This window comes from Gigantopelta aegis, chromosome 2, assembly GCF_016097555.1.
Source record: "Gigantopelta aegis isolate Gae_Host chromosome 2, Gae_host_genome, whole genome shotgun sequence".
Classification (NCBI taxonomy): domain Eukaryota; kingdom Metazoa; phylum Mollusca; class Gastropoda; order Neomphalida; family Peltospiridae; genus Gigantopelta; species Gigantopelta aegis.
The window spans coordinates 28,871,831-28,896,601 of record NC_054700.1 but is presented as its reverse complement, the minus strand read 5'-3'; the positions used below and the strand labels follow the sequence as shown (position 1 = coordinate 28,896,601).

The window sequence follows — 24,771 nt, the reverse complement described above, 5'->3', positions numbered from 1 at the left end:
AAACACAGATAAATGGCGGGTGTTTTCACAATCTCCAGTCCCATCAGTTCAGGTTTTAGTGATTGACTGCTTATTAGAGGTTATCATTTTATTATTCCCCAACAGGTTCAACCGGCGGAAACTATAGTTTTCATCTCCGTCTTTTTGCCTGTCCCACATAGTTTTCGGGATGTGTTTTTTTCGCAATCGCGGCAATGCCTCGAAACATTCATCTGAAATTGTGTGTATCTTCGACGTCCCTCAAGTAAATGCGTTATGCTTCAAAATCCGTTTTGTTTACACGTACCGGCCTCGGTGGCGCAGTGATTAAGCCATCAGACTACAGGCTGATAGGTACAGGGTTCGCAGCCTGGTACCGGCTCCAACCCAGAGCGATATTTTTCCACAAAATGATTAATTTTTATGCTCCCGGTTTTTTTCTTCATTTATTATAGGCCTATTCGATTTGCAAATAGTATGCTGCATTTTTGTGCCCCTACTTTAGTGAATAGTTAGTCTAAATGGACATAGAGTGGTGGTTCTCTATTGACTTAATGTGTCATTGGTGATCATGTGGGGGGGGGGGGGGGGGGGGAGAGAATAACTGCTCTTTATGTCCATGTTGCTCATTTGTTTTTTATTAACTGATTGGAATATATTTTATTTCATGTACAGTAACAGAAAAATATATAATTTTCTTTCCATGTAAGTATCATATTCATATATTTGTCGTTAGCCAAATGCAGTTTGGGATGATAATGGTATAGCTTTATCATATACTGTTAAAGATCAAGTTTGACCTTCAGGGCGATTTACCCATTTTTGATCTTTTTGCTTGCCTCTCATTGTATTGATATAAAAAGAGAACCTCACTCTAACCCTAAATCTAACCTTAAACCTAAACCTAAATCTTAAGTTTAAATTGGGGCACTGGTTTGTGAGACGATCAGTTCACTTTAAAAATAAACAACCTGGTCAGCAAAGCACTTTATAATTACTAGTGATAATAATTAACATACATTTAAGTATAATTTGTAATATGTTTATTTATAAGTGCAAATTACCATTAACTATTCCAAATAAATTTAAATATTTTATTTGGCGTACAAGTGCTATGCACCTACACAAGAGGTTGCACAGTGTTCAAACCAGAACGGTATAGGTTAGCGGTACCATTGAAAAATGGAAACGGTTACATGCTGCAAAACTGGGGGTTGCTGATGCCAAGTGGTATATACATGTATATATATATATATATATATATATATATTTTTTTTTAAGTTAACTTTTTTATATGTAAATACAAATTACCATTAATAGATAAAATAATTCTATACTGTATTAAACATTGAAATGGGGCTCACCTCCCCCCTCTGCCCTGCAGCTACTATTTTACAGATATTTATTGTGACAGGTAGTCAGTGGGGAGGGTCTATTTAAGTGCATGAGGAGGTAGCATGGGATAATTATAATCATATAGCATCATGTGTATTAATATTAATATTTTTATTATTATTATTGGAAATACTATCAAATTCTAATACATGTATGTTTGGTTGTTTAGCCACTGTTCTCAATGAATTTGATAAATCCTGTGAGAAGTTATGAATTTTAAAAAAAATAACCATGAAAATGTTTTGGACTTAGTTTTTTCCCTGTTCATTTGGAACACATCATTTCCTTTGCAAAAGGACAATCTCCAAACTAATATATCACTTATATTTCACTTATAGAAACAACAACAAAAATATCCAACTCCAGTTCACTTATACCACTGATAAACCACTTATAGGTGAAATAATGTATATGTGGAGTATCAGTGATGTATCAGTTAACCATTCCTTTCACTTATACTTATACACACTGATACTTCACTTATACCAATATATTGGTAACTTATAGGCCACTTATAAGTGGCGTATAAGTAAAGTATATTCCACTTATAAGTTTGTATTTATAAGTCATTTCTGTAAGGGTATAGGTCTGATGGTTCTATAATAAAGTTACCCATCTAGTATTGGTCAAATAATGCTGTACATTATTGAACAATGTAGTGTATCATACATGTATGTAGAAGCAATTCCAGAGATTTAGTCATGAATATAAATGAAATATCTATTCTATTTCGGGTTTCAGGACAGAACTCAAAAGTGATGGATCGTGATGCTGAATGGGCAAGTGAAACTGAGCAAGAAGAGGAAGACTGGATGGACACTAAATGGAATGACCCCGTTGTTTCATACACATGCAAGGGTGTGTATATATTTCATACACCTGCAGGGGTGTGTATATTTCATACACCTGCAAGGGTGTGTAGGTTTCATACACCTGCGAGGGTGTGTAGGTTTCATACACCTGCGAGGGTGTGTAGGTTTCATACACCTGCAAGGGTGTGTAGGTTTCATACACCTGCAAGGGTGTGTAGGTTTCATACACCTGCAAGGGTGTGTAGGTTTCATACACCTGCGAGGGTGTGTATGATTGATACACATGGAAAGGGTGTGTAGGTTTCATACACCTGTAAGGGTGTGTATATATTTGATACACCTGCAGTGATGTGTACGTTTCATACGCCTGAAATGGTGTGTAGGTTTCATACACCTGCAATGGTGTGCATGTTTCATACACCTGCAAGGGTGTGTATATATTTCATACACCTGCAAGGGTGTGTATATATTTCATACACCTGCAAGGGTGTGTATATTTCATACACCTGCAAGGGTGTGTATATTTCATTATTTTATACACCTGCAAGGGTGTGTATATATTTCATACACCTGCAAGAGTGTGTATATATTTCATACACCTGCAAGAGTGTGTATATATTTCATACACCTGCAAGGGTGTGTATATATTTCATACACCTGCACGGGTGTGTATATATTTGATACTCCTGCAAGAGTGTGTATATATTTCATACACCTGCAAGGGTGTGTATATTTCATTATTTCATACACCTGCAAGAGTGTGTATATATTTCATACACCTGCAAGGGTGTGTATATATTTCATACACCTGCAAGGGTGTGTATATATTTCATACACCTGCAAGGGTGTGTATATATTTCATACACCTGCAAGGGTGTGTATATATTTCATACACCTGTGAGGGTGTGTATATATTTGATACACCTGCCTGGGTGTGTATATATTTGATACACCTACGAGGGTGTGTATATATTTGATACACCTGCAAGGGTGTATATATATTTGATACACCTACGAGGGTGTGTATATATTTGATACACCTACGAGGGTGTGTATATATTTCATACACCTGCAAGGGTGTGTATATTTCATACACCTGCAAGGGTGTGTATATATTTGATACTCCTGCAAGAGTGTGTATATATTTCATACACCTGCAAGGGTGTGTATATTTCATACACCTGCAAGGGTGTGTATATATTTGATACTCCTGCAAGAGTGTGTATATATTTCATACACCTGCAAGGGTGTGTATATTTCATACACCAGCAAGGGTGTGTATATATTTGATACTCCTGCAAGAGTGTGTATATTTCATACACCTGCAAGGGTGTGTATATTTCATACACCTGCAAGGGTGTGTATATTTCATACACCTGCAAGGGTCTGTATTTTTCATTATTTCATACACCTGCAAGAGTGTGTATATATTTCATACACCTGTGAGGGTGTGTATATATTTGATACACCTGCCTGGGTGTGTATATATTTGATACACCTACGAGGGTGTGTATATATTTGGTACACCTACACGGGTGTGTATATATTTGATACACCTGCCTGGGTGTGTATATATTTGATACACCTACGAGAGTGTGTATATATTTTATACACCTGTAACTTCAGCTAGCTCTGCCACTCGCCAAATTTGCCAGCTGTGAATTTTATGAACAACTGGTGAATTGTATTTTAATTTGACGAAAAAGTTTCATGTAATAATTGGTGTTTTGTTGAAAAATAGCTGGGTTTTGCTTTTTTTGAAAAGATAATTTGGCGAGATGTTTTGCTCACCCAGAGCTAGCCCTGTGCAGCAGCAAGGGTGTGCATGTATAGATCAGTGTTTATGTCATGCATTTAAATTTCTCTTGCATTCATTAACCTGTGTAGAGATCAATATGTCATGTAATTATGATATAAATTTCTGTTACATTCATAACATACAAATAATGCCAGATAACATCACTTCATATTTGTACTTTGTCTTTTTGAGGTTACTGTTTAAGAGCCACAGACAACTTGGGATCTTTTTATACTGACCTCTTAATTTATTTTTCAAAAATTTTAGCTGGCGAAAATAGCGCTGACAGACCGTGTGAAAAAGCACAGTCAAGTGATGCAGTGAAGTCGTGCGTTGCAGTACAGTCACGTGATAAAGCACAGCTGATGACCGGCATACAGCTGAACGACAACAAGGCTGGAATGGAAGGACTCGACAAAGAGAAAATAAACAAAATTATCTTTGATGCTTCCAAAGGTACTTGTGTGTCAGTTGCCCTCGGTTGATCTTGTTTTTGTATCCCTACTGTTTCAACCAGAGTCCGGTGGCTGCTATATAAAATGCCATGCCAGTGAGGAAGAGATTATATAAAAAAATTCCTTGCTGGTTTTTTTGTTCCCTGCTGGTCGGACTGTAAGGGACTATAGGTTTCTTCTCTGTCCATCCATGTTCCCCACATACAGATTCATTGATTTGTTTTTGTGATGCCAGCTTTAATCATGTAGAACTACAGATCAAGTTTGAGCTTCATGGGAATTTACTCATATTTGACAGTTAAGGATATTGATCAGATTTTACTTTCATGGGAAATTATTCCAGGGCCATAATTCTTTCAGAAATTGAACTTTTGACAGATATAACCGTGAACTTATAGTCCATCCCATCCTCCTACAAATAAATTCAGTTTGGTTTGACATAAGAAGAAAAGTAAAAGTGTTTTGGAAATCACAAAAACATAAAACAGTTAAGGATATTGATCAGATTTTACTTTCATGGGAAATTATTCCAGGGCCATAATTCTTTCAGAAATTGAACTTTTGACAGATATAACTGTGAACTTATAGTCCATCCCATCCTCCTACAAATAAATTCAGTTTGGTTTGACATAAGAAGAAAAGTAAAAGTGTTTTGGAAATCACAAAAACATAAAAAAAATTGTGTGAAATTTAAAAAAAAGTTTGCTCAGAAATAAATAACTTGTAGTAAATTCCATAGTATGAAAAAAGGTGTTCCCTGGGGGAAGGACTATAGGTGCAAATTTATTGTGCCCGGTATTGGACATGCATTGCTTTAGCAGTACTATCAAAATGTTTGCTTGTATGAATAGCTTATGTGGCAGTAGCTAGTTTGCCTCACTCTCATTTTATAGACCAGATGTTAAAATAAAAACATTGTGGATGTCATACAATGAAGATTAAAAGTAAAAATGGCACAGATAGTGTAAATTGTTTGTTGAATAAGTTGTCATGTTTTTTTTTAATAATTTAGGTTCCAAGTATTTTGAAAATGAGAGAAAGAAAGAAGAACAGTTGAGCAGACGGATTAAAGAACAGAGCGAGAGGATGAAGCGCATCACAGACTCCGCGATTCAGCAGGCAGCAGTGGAGGTTTGTGATCGGGGCTTTACAAAAAATGTTTGTTTTGTTTAACGACACTATTGGAGCACATTAATTTATTTCTTCTTCTTTTTTTCTTTATTTAACGACGCACTCAACACATTTTATTTACGGTTATATGGCCTGAGACATGGTTACGGACCACACAGATATAGAGAGAGGAAACCCGCTGTCGCCACTTCATGGGCTACTCTTTTTGATTAACAGCAAGGGGTCTTTTATATGCACCATCCCACAGACAGGATAGTGCATACCACGACCTTTGTTACACGAATTGTGGAGCACTGGCTGGAACGACATTCATTTATTAATCATCGGCTATTGGATGTCAAACATTTGGTAATTTTTGACACACAGTCTTAGAAACCCGCTACATTTTCCTATTAGTAGCAAGGGATCTTTTATATGCGCCATCCCACAGACAGGATAGCACATACCACAGCCTTTGATGTACCAGTCGTGGTGCACTGGCTGGAACGAGAAATAGCCCAATGGGCCCACCAACTGGGATCGATCCCAGACCGACCACGCATCAAGTGAGCGCTTTACCACTGGGCTACGTTGTGCCCCCAGGGCTTTACATTGCATCAAAGTCACAATGGTAAAGGGTGTGCCAAAATAAGTATGCCCAAAAATGTGCCCAAAATAACTATTACTAAACAATTTCAAGTAAAAAATCCTACTGAAATATTAAGTCTAAATTACCTTGAAATAATTCAAAATGCATTTCTGTATATCTACAACCCTTCCAATCACTTCCATTTCATATCCTCAACTATTTAGATTAATGTTCTCCTTTAAGATCTCGCTATGCTCAGAACAATATAAACAAAATATGTTGTGCCCAAATTAGCGAGATCTTAAGCCTTGGTGATTCAAACATTCAGGATATAATTTCCTGCATACAACACAACAATGAAAAAAGTTAGTTAAAGACACAACTTAAGCATCCTGATTTATTTATCATTGGCTATTGGAAGGAAATGTTTTATTAATTTTCAGAGTACTTGGATGTTTGGCGGGTGTGCACTGATTTTTTTTTGACTTGTCATTCGGGTGAGTCATGTCAGCACTTTGACTTGCTCGTGCAATTTTTTAGTTGCACAAATTTTATTTTAAGAAATGAAAAAGTAAATGTATTTGGCATATATGAGACCAGTTTCAATAGGCATATGCATCTTGAATTGTTATCAAAAGCAACTTTTTGGTTGTTTTACCAACATTACATTTGAGATATTTCGAAATAATATGCTGTAACAAATGCGCAAAATGTTTGGTCGCCAGGCAGGCAACTCACGATAAGGTTTTGACTCACCCAATGTTGTTTTCTCTCACCTGGGACAACTGGGTGACTGTAAAATGCACTCCCTAGTGTGTGTGTTTTTATGCTTTGTGTACTAGCATAGGTTTCGTTAATATTTATATATTTGAATAAATCATGTTGACATATGACTTCAACATCTTTCAGTTTGTAATTCTGCGTGCAAAGAACTTCAAATGGATGCTCCTTCATGTGATGTCATGAACAGGAGTCACAGCACTGTCTGTCAATGTCTGTGTGTTGCAAACCCAGCATCATTCCACCTAGATTAGCGCCTGCTCTATATATGTTTTATTTTGTAGGCCGACAAATTGTTGGAGGAGTTGGAGAGCAGTAGAAAGCTTGATCGTGTTATAGTGCATGTTGACATGGACGCGTACTATGCAGCTGTTGAAATGAGAGACAACCCATCTCTCCGAGACAAGCCTATCGCAGTGGGAGGTAACTCAATGCTGGTGAGTAAGTTCCAGAGCTCATCACCACAATCAGATTCTAGTGTATACTGTCGTTGACTATCTGTAGCAACTAGACCAAGAAACAGGGTTATCAATATCAGTATCACATAATAAATATGTCGACATATGCATATACAGTCAAACTTCGATAACTTGATCTTGAAGGGGACGAGGAAATAGTTTGAGTTTCAGGGAATTCGAGTTTTCAAAATGAATATATAAGAGCTCAAATTTGAAACAGGAAGTAAATGATATAATGAATGTTGATCGTATTTTGCAGATGTCAAAACATGGCGAAACGTAACTAACAAATAACACTCAGTGCCGAATAACACTCAGTACATTTGTTTTTCACAAAATTATTTAAAATTATTTTAATTATTTTAAATAAAAAAAATCATTAAAAAGCACTAATGCAAATCAGGAACTAACATTTATGAAAAAGAAGAAAAGAAACCGTGCTAACAATTATTACAAGTGCTCTTTGAAGTTAACCCAGATTGTATTTGTATTTATGGATTACATAGTGAGGCTCTCTGCCATGTATGAACACTGACAACCAAATACAGAATCAGTTCGGCTTAGCTGGTGATGTATTATTCCAGACCACCCGAGACAGCCGCGCTTCGTCTAATTGATCTGATTGCCAATTCATTCGTCTTTAAAACACTATTGGCAACGACAGTTTGATCAATCCACACGCGTCAAGTTTTAGAGGTGCATAATCTATTAACTCTTTATGGTGGGACCAAACAATTAGGTCGAGAGGTCAAGTGTTCGAAGTTTGAGTTTTCGAAGGCCTTTATTATTATTATTATTATTATTTGTATAGCAATTCGGCCGGGACCGTCGCTTGATACAAACTTCTCACTATTATACAATTTAGTTTGTTTTTATTGGACGACGTCACTTAAAAATGAATGTTATTCTTTGATAAGTCTCATAAAATGACGTCATTACATCAAATGGGACGTCATTTTAGAAACTGATTTTAAATATTTTTAATTAATTAGAAATATTGTTTGTAATTATAAAAAAAAATTGTTTGTATTTTTTGGTGAATTTATTGATGTATAACAGTCACAAATTTAGTATAAAATCGCTTTACTATGCTACGCTATTTTATACAATTTGTGACTGTTATACAGAGATAAATTAAAAAAACCCAAAAAAACAATTAAGAGATAATCATATGGAGTTTTTAGATTTGTGGGTGTTATTGTCTATTTGAACTTGCAAATGTAATTTTTGACTGAAGGTTAAAAATGAAACATTTGCGGGCAACAAATAGACAATAACACCTGCAAATTTTAAAACTCCATATGGTTATGTCCATTGTAAACTGAATTGTTTTTCTATGGATCTGAACTGTATATTTGGTATTTCTTGCAAAAAATACCTGGCTACAATCTAACTGTAGACCCTTGAACCGTCAACTTGGCCTGACGTCATTAGCTTTCCGAGTGTTATTTTCATTTGATCCCGGAAAAAGAATATAATTAACCAATCACAATACAGAACACCCTTGCTATCACTATCAGTTTACAATTTTTATTTAATTTTTCCTAAAATATAATTTATTCAGTCAGTTGCCTGTACATAAATTATCGTGTCACATTTGTTGTCAATATTATGGGATATGACTGAATTATGGATGCATATTAATCAGAAAAAATTAATTACTACTTAGTCATTAATCAGAAGAAAAAAAAGGTTATAATAGTGAGCCTTAGCTGAGGAGGAACACCATGTTTATTTCAAGATAGGTAATTCGTTTGACTGCCTTTTGTAGGTCAGCTGTCACGCAACCCTATGTTTCCATGGTAATTACTGTTTGTTTTATTTTCTTGACATTTTCTAGTCTACTTCCAACTACCATGCCAGAAGGTTTGGTGTGAGAGCCGCGATGCCTGGCTTCATAGGAAAGAAACTGTGTCCAGAGTTAATTATTGTGAAAGCCAATTTCAAACAGTACACATCAGTGAGCAACCAGGTTCGAGAGGTGATGGCGCTGTATGACCCCAACTTCTGTCCCATGAGTTTGGACGAGGCCTACCTCGACTTCTCTGGTCACCTCGAGAAAAGAGAAAACATGTCTGACGGTGACAGAACGGTTAGATGTCGCATGTGTGACACCTCAGACACAAACGTCTGCCTTTGTGATTTGAATTTTTACAAAGATGCTGATCTTGCCAGTGGTGAAAATGTTTTATTACAATCACAAAGACAAGAGGATTTATGCGATGGGGAGACAACTCTGAATTCTCAGCCTGCTGAGAGGGAGATAACTCCTGTACATAATAGGCTGGAGGGGAAGAGCTGTCTGCAGTGTGGAAATCCTTGCCCGCCGTTTGAGGAGAAAGTCTTTGACAGATCTGTAGAGGGCGCTGTCTGTGAGATGAGGTGTCGAATTGAACAAAGAACTCGACTTACAGCCAGTGCAGGTGGACTCTTTTGTTTTAATTACTATATATTTCTGGGTCTTTTGCCATATATATGTGTAATATTTGACTTTTATTCTCACCCACTTCCAATTGTTGTTCTGAGGATTCTGTGAGAATTATTTACTTGGTTAAGTTAATTTTTCACAGTAGATATAATTACCAAAATATTAAATATTTTATTCACCAAATTGGGAATTTATAGCCAAGAAATTGGGAATTTTCAGTGACATTTGCTTTTGGAAAAGGGCAAGTATTCGGTACCATACAATGCCTGGATACAACCCTGCGCTTGTCTTTATATATTATAAATATTGTAAAATACTTTATTTTCGTGGGATCAAATTTTCGGGATTTAATGAAAATTATTTAGTTCGCGAGCATCCCTACCCCCAATTTAAAAGTACCAGAACTGATATCAATAATTTTGACATTTATTGTTACAGTAAGCTTACACAAGGTGTTTAGGCTACCCTGTGCACTTTTTTATAATCCTTAAACATGTTACAGAAAAACCCTGAAAACAAAACCAAATTTGAAGGTGTGATGCTAGCTCAAGTTTGATTTAAACTACTTATTACTGTCAAAATAATCGTTCAGTATGGTTTGTGGTTGACCAACAGGCAACACATTTAATATGAAGACCCAATATGTACTACGGGTATAGATTCGCTGTACAAGCCCATCCTGGATTTTGTTCACTTCAACTTTTTAACATACATGTACTGTGATGTTTACTTCCATTTTCTAAACACATGTGGTGCTTTCCAGCACTTTGAAAGAAAACCATACAAAACATAGTATTATTTATTATTTAATAATATATTGTCTGTACTTCTGTATTTTTGTTTGTTTGTTTTTTATTAAAGTTTTAAGTGTTGTATTTTTACTACTAGTCCCATGCAATGGAAACTAACAAGGTCTCGGGTCTGATTGAACAAGACAACTTTTGTTCCCCGTCGGCCTTTAATTTCGCGTGAAATTTATTTTCACTAATATTTTAACGCTACAACACGAAAATAAATTCCATATGAAAATAAAGTATTTGAGAGTATTTAAATTCAGTGTTTATAGGCAGATTTATATGATATTAAAGGAACTTCCTGTCATGTTTATGTCCTGAATTGGAACAATTTTCAATTATCTCAAACTTTAGTGAGTGACATTGAGAATTGTTTCATATGGGACATAAACATGATAAGAAATGGTAGCGAATTTAATATCCTATTTATTACCCTAATCGATTTTAAGTGATATCCTGAACTTGTTTTATTATGGTTTCATAGTGCGCCAGTCATATGAAGTTGAGATGTTACGTCCCACTTCACATTCTAGTTGGACATTTAACACTTTCATATGAATGAAGATCTTTTTACAGAAATGGTATTTTGTTTATTTTAGGTATTGCTTCCAACATGATGCTGGCTAAAGTGTGCTCTGACAAGAACAAGCCGAATGGACAGTACAGAATACAGCCTACGAGAGAGAGTATTATGAAATTTATCAAAGACTTACCCATCAGAAAGGTGCACCAGTCACTGAATTTGGTGACAAATTTATGTATATTTATGTGTCTACTGTTATGTTAATTTTGTTTATATGAGAATATATATTTTTTTCCATCTAAGTTAAAATAGACTTTCTTGGACATTCTCGCTTGATTCGTGGTCAATCTAGGATCGATCCTCATCGGTGGGCTATTTCTCATTCCAGCCAGTGCACTATGACCATGGTATGTGCTATCCTGTCTATGGGATGGTGCATATAAAAGATCCCTTGCTACTAATGGAAAAATGTAGCGGGTTTCCTCTCTAAGACTATCAGAATTATCAAATTTTTGACATCCAATAGCTGATGATTAAAAAAATAATGTGCTCTAGTGTTATCATTAAACAAAATAAACTTTAACTCTTTTTTTTTCTTTTTTCTTAGACATTCTAAATGCTAGTTTGCTTTCTATGGACAATATATATTGTTTTGACTGTCCCAGTCAGTGGCTCTGGACTGATATATCAAAGGCTGTTGTATGTGTTTTTCTATCTGTGAGAAAATAATTTAAAAGTCTTTAGAAACTTTTGTTTTGTTTAACAACACCACTAGAGAACATTGATTTATTAATCATCGGCTATTGGATGTCAAACATTTGGTAATTTAGACATATAGTCCTAGAGAGGAAACCCGCTACATTTTTTATTTGTAGCTAGGGGGTCTTTTATACGCACCATCCCACATACATGATAGCACATACCATGGCCTTTGATATACCATTCATGGTGCAATGGCTGGAAATCATTAAAAGATTCCTTGCTGCTATTTGATAGCAGCAGCCTATATAACATGGTGACAGCAGGTTTTCTATTTTATTATCTAGACTAAGTGTCACGAGAATCACGTTACACACCCAACAGCCAGAGATTGAAAATGTCCTGGTAAACAAACATATTTGTTAAAACCATGTTGCCAAATTTAGGGGTTTTTTTAAGGAAAATAAACGTAAGAGTGTAATTAAGTATGCTAAATCTTGAAATTCACCAATAATCCCCTGCAATTATTATTAAGAAAATGTTCACGCCGTTCAAAAAACCCTGAATATGGTCCAAGCCAAAAAAAGTGCCGTGGAGAGTTAAAAACTCCACGGCATTGCTGATTGCCGTGGGCAAGTTAAAAACTCCACGGCATTGCTGATTGCCGTGGGCAAGTTAAAAACTCCACGGCATTGCTGTTTGCCGTGGGCAAGTTAAAAACTCCACGGCATTGCTGATTGCCATGGGCAAGTTAAAAACTCCACGGCATTGCTGATTGCTGTGGGCAATTGCAGAGGTTGCCAGTTTATTTGCCATATTCATTTTATGAAAGTAGGAGGCTCTTTGAGAAAAGTAAAATTATCTGCTGGATTGAAAACATATTTTAGTGCATAAACAGCAAAAGGATTGGGCACAAGTTTACCACCTTACTAGGGCCTCTCCTGGTATTATCTGCTGAACACCGTGAGCTGCTCGTTTCTTAACATGAGAAGAAGATGGAGGTTGAGACTGTCCCGACTAGTGGGTGTCCTTGTTGTTGATAAGAATGTGTTTTTCTTGCAGATTCCCGGAATTGGTAAAGTGTCTGAGAAGATGCTGAATGGTGTCGGCGTGGTGACCTGTGAGGACCTGTTCCACAAGAGGGCGTTACTCTACCACCTGTACTCCCCCATTTCCTTCCACTACTTCATGAGGATCTGTCTGGGAATGGGTTCAACAGTTGTTGATAGGTTAGTAATATACTCATTCCACTAACAGAGACTTTTTAACGATTGTAATTACATATCAAATACATTTTTCTGCATAATATATTAGTGGCTGTATATTAAACAAGTGTATGATGTTCTAGTATTTGTACTAGGATAAATTTCATTTTATTTCCTAAAATGCATTTTTTCGTACGTACCTGTACAAAATTATTTGAAAACAAAATCCAGTTTGGGCTTCTTGCAAATATTAAGACAACCAGAAACACATTAAATATAGAGATAATGATATTCTAAACAAAAAAATATATTTAATATGTAAGTTTAATCGTAGAAATATTTTATTAGTCGGAACCATCTTACAATGCAGCAAACTCAGTTGAATATAAGCATAAACAAAATTCCTCTACAACATACAGAAGAAAACATTGGTTATGTTGTTTAGTTTAACTATTTAATATCTGCAGGGTTTCTAAATTATAGTAGCCTCACTCACATGGCTAATGATATTCAGTGTTGGGCTAGTAAATAACTACTATTGCCATGTCAGATGGCTAGTAAAAAATAGTTGTCAAATGCTGCATTTAAGTGTATTTTGTAAATATGAATATCCTAATCTCACCCCCCAATATTAGTGTTTTTAGGCTCTATATCCCTCTTTAGGTAACATATACTAATAGTAAAATTGTTTCAACTTAAAATAAAGTAGGGCTAGTGAATTTTTAATCATGGCTAGTCAATTTTTATAATCACTGGTCCCATGGCTAGTGGATTTTATACAAATTCTAGAAGTTCTGATCTGGATGTGTCTTCTTTTTTTTTTTACTTCATAAAGGTGAGATGTAGACATTACTACTTTTCAGAAGTAGAGTTTGACAGCGTTAAGTATAGCATTAAAGTTTGACATTAAAGTTTCGGGTTTACATTTCTCAAAAACTATAATTCCTAGGTCAGTGAAACTTGATTTATAGTGTTCATCACAAATTTTCTGTTGTATCTGTTGTAAATTAGTTTCAGAATGCATAGTGTATTTGGATTAGGGTACTTTTGTGTTTTATTTTGTAATATAAAATTATGTGTTCATGTATTTCCTAACACACATATATATTTTACAGAGATGGAGAAAGAAAAAGTATGAGCACAGAAAGGTGAGAATACAGCGTGAGGGTTCTAATTACATAGCATATCATACAAAGGATGATCGATCAGTACAGAAACCCAACTTACATCACATTGATCCAGTTGTCTTTACATGGGACAGACTCACAAAAACGGTCACACAGTTAACATTAATATAATTTATTTTCCATTGTTTACGTACAGATAAACCCCTTTGTTTGCCGCCTATTCTGGTTCGGGTGTACGCAGGCATATACTAACTGTCTGATACTATGTAGAGGATACTCCCCAAGTGTCTTGTGATATCATAATTTATCAGCACGAGTTGATAAAAGTATGAAATCCGAGGCTTGCCGAGGATTTTTATACTTTTATCAAAGAGTGCTGATAAATTATATCACAAGACACGAGGGGGATATTCTTTTTATCATTCTTTTCATTTGCAATAAATGTAAACAATGTCAGTAATGTGGATTGAATCTCACTATATTTGGCAGCAGTAGACTTATTAACTAGCAGAATGACAGTGGTGTGATGTCACTAATGATAGGTTTAGCGCTGAAACATACACATATCTTGTGATTAAAATTTGACCAATCAAGATTAGAAGAGGCAATATCTCCTAGGAGAATATCGCAGGAGATATAGCAAATTATAGTGCCAGTGATATCTCCTAGAAAAGCCTTTAATAGATGAAAAATTTAAATAGCACATTATGTCATTGCTGACAAGGGGCTATTTGAGTAGTTATGAGATGGCAGCAGGTTTCCCCTCCCAGGACCAAGTGTTGAAATAACCATAGACACCAAATAGCCCCAGTTTAAAAACTTGTGCTGAAGTGTCGTGAATCAAGTATTCCTTTCCTTTTCTTTCATTGACAACTCTGTGATAAACTGCTGACTTCATTACAGATGAATTCTCTTAGTTTTGTGGAGACTTGCTGCATTTTGGTACCTACTTTGAATAAACAGTATCTCAGTTTGAAACATTGAAGACCCAGTCATCTAGATCCATTGGAAGATAAAGTTTCAAAACGTTTTAAGGAAATGTTTTATTTAACGATGCACTCAACACGTTTTATTTATGGTTATATGGTGTCGAACATATGGCTAAGGCCCACACAGATATTGAGAGAGAAAATCCGCTGTCGCCACTTCATGGGCTACTCTTTTCGATTAACAGCAAGGGATCTTTTATATGCACCATCCCAGAGACAGGATAGTATATACCACAGCTTTTGTTACACCAGTTGTGGAGCACTGGCTGGAACGAAATATAGCCCACTGGGCCCGCGGACAAGAATCGATCCTAGATCGATTGTATATCAGGCGAGTGCTGTACCACTGAGCTATGTCCAGCCTATCAAAACACATGAATACATTGTACATGTAATCACAATCAGTGGCAGATTTAACGTAATTTCCTCCACATGTTCAGTACACGAACATTATTGCATTTTCCACTATTCCAACCTCAACAAGACATTTTTATACCATATGCACTAGACGGCTTCTAAACAGCTTCAAGAGGCTTTCTAAGTCAAATTCACATAAAGTTTATTTTGTTTAACAACACCACTAGAGCACATTGATTTATTAATCATCAGTATTTGGATGTCAAACATTTGGTAATTTTAATTTAACATATAGTCTTAAAGAGGAAACCCGCTTCATTTTTCCATTAGTAGCCAGGGATCTTTTATATGCACCATCACACAGACAGTATAGCACATACCATGGTCTTTGATATACCAGTCGTGGAGCGATATATAACCCAATGGGCCCACCGATCCTAAACAGACTGCGCATGAAGCAAGCGCCTTACCACTGGGCTACATTCCACTCCCACAGTCACCTCTTTTCATAATCATACTTGTATTTTCATGTCCGTTAAAACTGCATTTGGTTTAGGTCAGTAAGCTTTTCTTTTCAGAACATTTGTAGAAATCAACCAGACTGCAGACCATTATAAGAAGTGCAGTGAACTCTGTCAGTCGTTGGCTAGTGATCTACAAGCGGCAGAACTAAAGGTAACATTATCTCGATTCTACAATTTAAATATTTCTCTGAATTTTACTTTCACTGAGGTCCACTATTTTAATTATAGTCAAACTTGTCCTAGTGGCTACCTGTAATCAGTGGTCACCTGCCTTAAGCGGCCACTTTTTTCACTCCCAAAGGATTTTTAATGTAAACGCACCTAAAATAAACAGTCACCTGTCTAACCCAGCCAGTGGCCACCTAAATCAGATCTCATATCGCAAAAATACCTGTATTAAGAGTGGCCACAGTAAATGTTAACTATTATTTAAAAAGGATACTTTAACAACAGCGACAAGGTGTAGAAAATAACCAATTTGACACCTTAAGGAATACTAGTACTCATTCAGTCTTGACATTTCTGCTGTGTAGCCTATTAATTAAGAAAGTATGACTCCAGAATGCATGTAATTGTCTCTGGGTAGGATAAGCTTGGCATTAGCAGATTCACTTCCTATGACAATACACTGGATGAAGTTGGCATTAAATAATTAAATGGAAAAAGGAAATAAACTTATTGAAAACGGTTAAATTAATACATTTCAATTACCTTATTTCTGACACGTTGAAAGTTGATTTATAATCAACTGTGGAGCTCACATCCATTAATTAGTAGTACAGATGGCAAAAAAAGAAAAGAAACAACAACAAATATTTTAAAGACTACATGTGGCAACCTGTAATCAGCGACCACCTGTCTTAAGTGATCACATTTCTCTACTCCCTTGTGTGACCACTTAAGACCGGTTTGACTGTACAATGTTTTAGTTTCCCTATTCTCCAATTTATTTATGCATGTCACAGTTAATTTCATTGTCTTAATTAATCATGTTGCATTGATTTGGCCAAGTGTTTAATATTTTTTAAATACAAATTTATTGTTTAAAATGCATTGAGAGGAACATCTATGAATGCAACTATGAGTGACACCAAATATGTTTGTGAGAGACAAGACATTTAATTCCATCAATTCTTGTTATATCAAAGGCTGTGGTATGTGTTATCCTCTCTGGGATGGTGCATATAAAAGATCCCTTGCTGCTAATTGAAAAGAGTAGCCCATGAAGTGGCGACAGCGGGTTCCCTCTCAATATCTGTGTGGTCCATATGTCCGACGCTATATAACCGTAAATAAAATGTGTTGAGTGTGTCGTTAAATAAAACATTTCCTTCCTTCAATTCTTGTTGTTACTGGTTTGTTTCAGGGTCGTACTGTCACCCTGAAGCTGAAAACAGTGAAGTTTGAAGTGAAGACGCGGGCTGTAACTTTACCTCAATACACCTCGGATTTCCACGCTATATATGCAGCAGCAAGCGAACTTCTTAAAACTGAAATCCAGAATGTGGCTCCACACAAACTTCAGCTTAGACTTATGGGTAAATTTAGTTGTCCCATCCACCTTCAAATCCCTGTTGTACAGCACTCTGTTTTACCGTATGGTATCAAAGTTATGATTCACCTTTTTAGTTCCAGACATACTTTCCAGTCACTGAAAAATGGAAAATAATATGAAAGGAAATAACTAAAATTTGTTAAATTTTAAAATTATTTTAAGGTACCGGTATGAAAGTTTTATCTGTGAGTGAAACACTATTATAAAGAGTTATTGCATGTATTATTTAACATTTAACAAACTGAAAGTAATGCGGAAGTGCTATACATCGTAGATCAGAGGTTGGGTTAAGTATTCAGTGAAAGAGAAAATGATGCCAGTGTCCTGTAGTTTGTGTCCTGCCTTTATGCAGAAAAAAGGCAAGATATCAACTTGGGCTCGAACTTAGCGAATGCACCAACGGCAGTTGCTGCTGTTGAGATATAAATTGCTGTAGGTAGGGTATCACCAACGGCACTTTTATGCTATCAGTAAAATGTATACACCTAATGTACATTATCTGCCAATATTTAATATTTCAAATATGTCTACATACAGCAAAATAACCTTGTATTTGCTACGAATGTCACTTTTTAAAAAAAATTGCTATTTGCAGGCTCAGAATTGCTGTCAGTGGCAACTCTTAGCCTGTCGTGGCAATTCTTTTTAAAATTGCCATGGGAGACAAATTCTTAAGTTCATGCCCTTGATATGTATATGTAGGTATTACTTTTCCATTTTGATTTGTTTTTAGAGTTTATTGTTGTTCGTAAGCCTAACTGATCAAATCACCTACATGATTCGTACTGAGAAGCGTACGCGTATAGAAGTAACAACTTGTGTTTTGGTATTTTCTTCTCATAATTATGTTTGCATTATGCAGTTTTCTTTCTAAAGTAATAAATGACGGTAAAAATTTGTTGTGTCACCTTAAAGGCATACTGTCACGGATTTAAGGACCTTATTTCTCTAAACATTGATAATAAATGATAATTACGTTAATGTTTGGAAACCAAATCTAGCTATCGCATCACCATAACTGAACCATGATGGAGTCAAATCCATGTCGACCCTCTCCGCAATTTTAGTTTTTTAATTATGGACCATTGCCATAATTCAATTATTTGTACAAAATATCCTTAATAAGTGGAATATGGTGGTTACATAGATGGTTGAATAAGGACAGATCCAATATATATTTTTTCAGGTAATACTTTGTTAGGCCATTTCATAGGTCACTGGTCTGTGACAATATGCCTTTAACTGGTATACAATTATACCACAATATAAATTTTAATATTTTTCTAGCGTACTGGTATATTGCGCTTTTATATTTTGTATGAGTGTTAGTGCACATGTATTATATTTTGAAACAAGAACTACCAGTTTAAGAAAACAAACAATAGTTCACTTGAATCTCGATTGACTGGTGTATCATTTTATTAAGTTATACAAAATATACATGAAATTGGAGCACTTTTTAGATCCTAATAATTCTAATAATATTCTGGTACGTATTACAGTTACATGTAATCTTCCTGAATTGCAATATATTGCAATATTAAAATTGTGTTAAATAGAGTGGCAGTACCCATCACCAGGACTCAATCTTAAGAATGTGTCATTCACAGCATTTCTGTTTTAAATTGGCGTGGGTGAAATGGCCCACTGACGGCAATTTTTAACCTGCCTATAGCATTTTTTTAAAGTGACCTTTGCAGCAAATAAATATAATTGAAAGGTTATTTTGTTGCATGTAGACATATTTCAGATGTACAAATGTTAAATAATGTACACCATGTATTCATTTTGCTGTTGTTGAGGAGTTTTAACGATAGCAGTATTATTTATCCAGCAGCACAAAAATGCCATCAGTGATGCTCCCGACCCACTGCAATTTATATCTCAAGGACAGCAATTGCCATCGGTGCCACCGTTAACTTCGAGCCCTGCATCACTACTTAACACAGAAGACAAGATATAAGAGTTACATTTTTATGACATCAATGTTTGTTTAGCTCTCCATTAAGTTTTCTTAGTAAGATGTTTCTCACAAACACTCAGTTCTACTTGTATATGTAAGTTAGTGAAATAAGTTTTTTGGTCGTAACTTCAGTTCTGTATATCTTGACTGATTTAGATGTTTTACTTTAACTACAGGTGTGCGCATGTCAAATCTTGTACAGCAACGACTGAGTCAGTCTGTAAAACAGGACACAATCACTGGCATGTTCAAGAAAATGGTGTCCAAGCCACTTTCTGTCAACAAGAGTGATCACGGGACAACTCTATCTGACAAGTGGGAAGATGCATCTGATTTTGTTTCAGAGTCTACATGGACACTGAAAGAAAATATCCACACATCAACACGTGTGTTAACTGATATTACAACCAATAAAACACTTACTGCTGAATGCTTCCAAGCAGACACATCAGGTGTTGGCAGTGAACGTGATAGTAATCTGTCTGATGGTCTGAGCATGAAGACAGCAACATGCAAACATTTATTTAACAGCAAACATCATTCTGCACCGAAAAACGAGATAACTACATGTAGTGCGTCACAAGAAAGTGTTGCTGAAACTGTACAAAAAGATGATGATCGTTGTTTACAAGAAAGTGTTGATGATACTTTACAGGAAAGTGTTGATGATACTTTACAAGAAGGTGTTGCTGATACTTTACAAGAAAGTGTTGCTGATACTTTACAGGAAAGTGTTGATGATACTTTACAGGAAAGTGTTGATGATACATTACAGGAAAGTGTTGATGATACTTTACAAGGTGTTGATGATACTTTACAAAAAGATGATGGTCGTAGTTTACAAGAAAGTATTGCTGATATTTCACAAGATAAGACTCTGAGTATGGAGAAGTACGAGTGTCCTGTTTGCTGTCAGTCAGTGGTCTGTAAGAACCTCAATTATTTCAATGACCATGTCGACATTTGTTTATTTAAGCAGATCACTGCAACAAGCAACAGCCAAGCTATTTTAGAGTCCTGTACTGCAAATCGGGGTGATGATGAGAATGGCAAAAGTGACTCTGCAGATGATGCTGAAAATGGGATTATTGTAGAAGATATCGACAGTATCACTGTTTCATCAGAGAAAAGAAACAGTAACAGCAGTATTGTTTGTTCAGCTGCAGGAAACAGTGGTGAACATAAAAGTAGCTGCATGAAGACCATGACCTCTGTTTTATCTATGAAAGACAGCAGTGAAAGTAAAAGAGTTATTCCATCTAACACACCTCATGTTGAAAACCACTCCATAGGTACAGCTAAGCCAGGCATTAGTGATTGTAAGACCAATCAAAGTCCAGCTGCAGATGAAATTGTTGTGGTACCGGAACAGAGCACTCTTGCCAAATGTGATAACAAGAGAAGATATTCATGTCCTAGTGAATGGGAAGGTAACACTGGTAGTGGTATAGTTTTCGAACTGGGCGACCAACAGTTAAAGGGTTGTGATGAAGATGATGTGGTGTCTTTCTTTGTGTGTCCGGTGTGTAATGCTGAGAAACACGACTGGAACATCGTGGCTTTCAACCAGCACGTGGATGCGTGTCTGAGTGGGACAACAATCAAGGAGATTCTGCAGGAGCAGGAGCAGAACCACAGGAAAAGCAAAAGGTGCAGTATGCAATCTGATTAAAATTATCTCTACTGGTCTACCAGTAGATCTAACAGCATTGCGTGGACTCCCATGTCCATGTGATATTTCATCTATAAATAACAATTTAAATATCGACCAATTACACTTCGCCTTTTATAGTGTTATTCGGGAGCATGCAAATTCTAAAAATATCGGGCAAGACTATTGAAATAGGGTGAAAGTGCAGTAATAAACTCTGTATTGTATACAGGGGTACTAGTATAAACAGATGTTATGGATATACCATCACAGGTTTTTTTTCCGTCTTGAAACAAATTTTATATTGAAATTAGTTTCTGGCATACTTCGTAATTTACCCGAATCATTTCATGTACATGTACCCTTGGCATAATCCCGAATGTTTGAATTCTATTCAAATCACTGGCATGATTTTGCAAATACGGTTTTGATTGGTTGAATGAAAGGTCATCTGGACATGAGCTCCAATGGGCTGCTGTTAGATCCACATGTAATAGTGGAGCTAATTTTAATTAGATTGTGCAGTAGGCTATCATGGATTAGCAACATTAAATATTAAAGGGGAAGTAGCAACGTAGCATAATGACCAAAGTGTTTATTTTCAATGATTGTAGCTTAAATTACATGCCTGTTTAATATTTCATACAAATAATTTCATTTGAGAATATTTTTTAAAAAAGATTTTAAAATCCGGTAAGAGTGACGTCACAGTTTACACTTGAATTGCAACATCATATTGACAAAGAACTTACTGGATGTTTTTTTTTAATTTATGGTTATTGACATTTTCTGTATGCTTTTTTCCCCCATGGATTCTCAATTCTATTCTTAATTTGATTAGCAAGGAACTAATTTAGCAGAATTGTTAAATTTGGCATGATTTTTGCAAACTTGGTATTCCAGATTCATTCCATTGGGATGTTTAACACTTTGTTAACAGCACTGGACACCCACCCACTCCATGTAAGGTCTGATCACTGATCGATCATTACAGTCAATTTAATTGTGAAGGCTCTTCCAGTCTGCATTCCCAAAATGTCACTGGCAGGTTCATCAGAAATAATTGTATCACAATCTGAAGTCCACCATTTTTGTTTAGAAATTATTTTTGGGACAGTAAATTAATATAGAAAACAAGATGGAAATGACTATCGAATTGTAAATGTAATTTTACACATTAATTAACTGCTTTAAAACGTCGCATAATTTTGAAAAACTCAAGAAAATAGTAATTTTATATACATGGAGTTGTTGTTTTAGAATAGGAATAATATCACAGTGTTTCATTGTTAATTATAACGATTTAACAAAATCAAAATTTTGGGGTAAATCGTTATATTTAACAACAAAACACAGTGATATTATCCCCTAAATTTAAAAATTGAACATTATTCTTTGTATTGTAGAAGTTTCAGTGATATTATCCCCTAATTTAAAACTGAACATATTGTTTGTATTGTAGAAGTTCCAGTGATGTCCACTCCGGGAGTTCGGCTAAGAAAGGAAGACGAGTCAGTTCTAAAAATACTCGAAACATCAAAACGTATTTTACTGCTTGAGTGTCAAAGTTAACAGTTTTATTTTCCGTCGGCAGCAGGAAAACCAAGTAATCAATTTGTACTCTTCCACCTGGCAAGTTTTAGGAGAGCAGCGAATCAATCATCTTGCATTAAACTTGTAAATATCATACATTTGTGGCACTAAAGTCTGCACACCTGAGCATTTGTTTAAGTTAAAATCTTTCTTTAAAAATATTTGTTTCACTGCCAGAGTACAGTGGAACAATAAATGTGTTGCTACTTAAAGTTAAAACTTATTATTATTTTTTTTTTAAACTAAAGTACCGGGTAATGAGCACTTTTTTAGTGCCCCCCCCCCCCCCCCCCCCCCCCCCCCCCCCGGTATTTACTGGCCTGCATGAGTGTACATAGTTTCTTAGCGAAGAGACACGATGTTTACAGTATTAATATTGCCTGGTTACCACACTTAATACATTTGTGACTAGTGCTGCAATGATATACCGGTATATACCGCGATAATTGATCAGCTCGATACGAACCACTGTACAGTTTTGTGTATCGCAATTTTTAAATGCTATTTTTTCCTTGTATCTTATTTGACTTGAAACAAATAAACAAACAAAGGAAATGTAACATTCACGTCAATCGTAGTCAGCTTACTTGTTGGCATACGAAGTGATAGGTCGGTTATACTTGGTTCTAACTTACAAACAAAACGTGTTAAAAAGTCCAATAAAAATAACCAGTTAACGATAATTACAGATAAATGTTTTGTTACTTACACATTATTATTAATTGTTCATTTACGATGGAATACGGCTACGCCTATCATCTTCAAAGAAATAAACCAACAAGTGAGAATCACACTTCGCTGTTTTTCCCTGAACTCGTAATATTTAGGCTATCTTTCAAAACACCTTGGCCAATAACCTCTGGTTCGGTCGATCTGCTGAAACATTGCGACTCAATACGTACATTTCTGTGTCAAGCGAGCAGCAATGGAAAAGCCCGATAGTAAGGATTTCCGAATGTGACAATTTATAAATAGTTTGACACCGTCACACCGGTGTTCCAGTAGCCTAGTATTGTGTTAAAAAATAAAAATGACCAAGAATAACATTATGCTACTAATAAATGTCGTGGTTTATATAATCAATTAGGTCTACGATGGAATCAATATTACAAATATTTCGATTTATATACTTAGTTTATGCATTCTGCTTTCATTAAAAAAAAACAACCCATAAATATTAAATTTAAATAATATCAACTATATTGAAATATTAAATACATATTACAATACGGTTTCTTATATCGCATTATATCGCAATACGGTTTTGGCCGTATCATTGCACCCCTGGTACAAATTAGCCCAGAATACTGTTTTTGGCCATCAAAATGTTTGGATACAAGGAGGATATTAAAACTGATATTTGGTGGCCCTTGTGACTTATAGGGGTAAGTTTAGATTCAAAACTATGAAATCTTTACCTAAATAATAACATTTAATCCATTACCTTTTAAAGTGATTCATAAATGAAAGTTAGCCTATATATCGTCAAAAACAATTTCGATACCATTAGAGGACACTACCAATTGAAAGCAAAATTAATGTAGACTTCATGTACTCGGTATGTTGATGCTAAAAGGCCACACCCCTTTTCTACGTAACAAACAACGCACCTGTCGGTACTTATTTAAATTTCATTGAGTATGGGTATATGTGTAATGGGTAAAATATTATTGCTTGTTAGCTTTTTTTGTCACCATGTGCATCATAAAATATAATATTGAGTCAACCATACAACATCCCACTTGGACCAGTGACATCATAATCCAAAATGGCCGTCTTAAATCACATTTTATATACATCCTTTTGTGCATAATATTTTCTATTAAAATCATTTCACTAGATATGACTCATTTTATTTTTAATACCTTATGCCTCTTCGAGACTGGGAGCCTGGCGCCGTCCCATCCTGGCTGCGGTCAAACAGGACGACACCACATCTTTCTAATGATACTTGCATGGCCATATGATTGTAAAAGCATAGATATCC

The 24,771-nt window shown here is 35.6% G+C and overlaps 1 protein-coding gene across 1 annotated transcript; it reads left to right on the top strand.

Moving 5' to 3' along the window:
- On the top strand, positions 1 to 23,058 carry LOC121383511 (DNA polymerase kappa-like). The gene is made up of 13 exons (XM_041513585.1): positions 1 to 79; positions 2,116 to 2,232; positions 4,252 to 4,440; positions 5,452 to 5,570; positions 7,203 to 7,355; positions 9,217 to 9,799; positions 11,198 to 11,322; positions 12,883 to 13,049; positions 14,141 to 14,173; positions 16,077 to 16,173; positions 17,389 to 17,560; positions 19,717 to 21,190; positions 22,654 to 23,058. The coding sequence occupies exons 2-13, from the start codon at positions 2,133 to 2,135 to the stop codon at positions 22,748 to 22,750; spliced, it is 3,309 nt and encodes a 1,102-aa protein (XP_041369519.1). The 5' UTR covers positions 1 to 79; positions 2,116 to 2,132; the 3' UTR covers positions 22,751 to 23,058.
- Positions 23,059 to 24,771: the final 1,713 nt, after the last annotated feature.

Bases quoted from the DNA above. Each gene is read 5' to 3' on its own strand.
- LOC121383511 (XM_041513585.1), top strand. From the start codon at position 2,133: ATGGATCGTGATGCTGAATGGGCAAGTGAAACTGAGCAAGAAGAGGAA. The intron at 4,441-5,451 runs GTACTTGTGTGT...TTAATAATTTAG, and splicing joins TATCTTTGATGCTTCCAAAG to GTTCCAAGTATTTTGAAAAT. The intron at 5,571-7,202 runs GTTTGTGATCGG...TTTATTTTGTAG, and splicing joins TTCAGCAGGCAGCAGTGGAG to GCCGACAAATTGTTGGAGGA.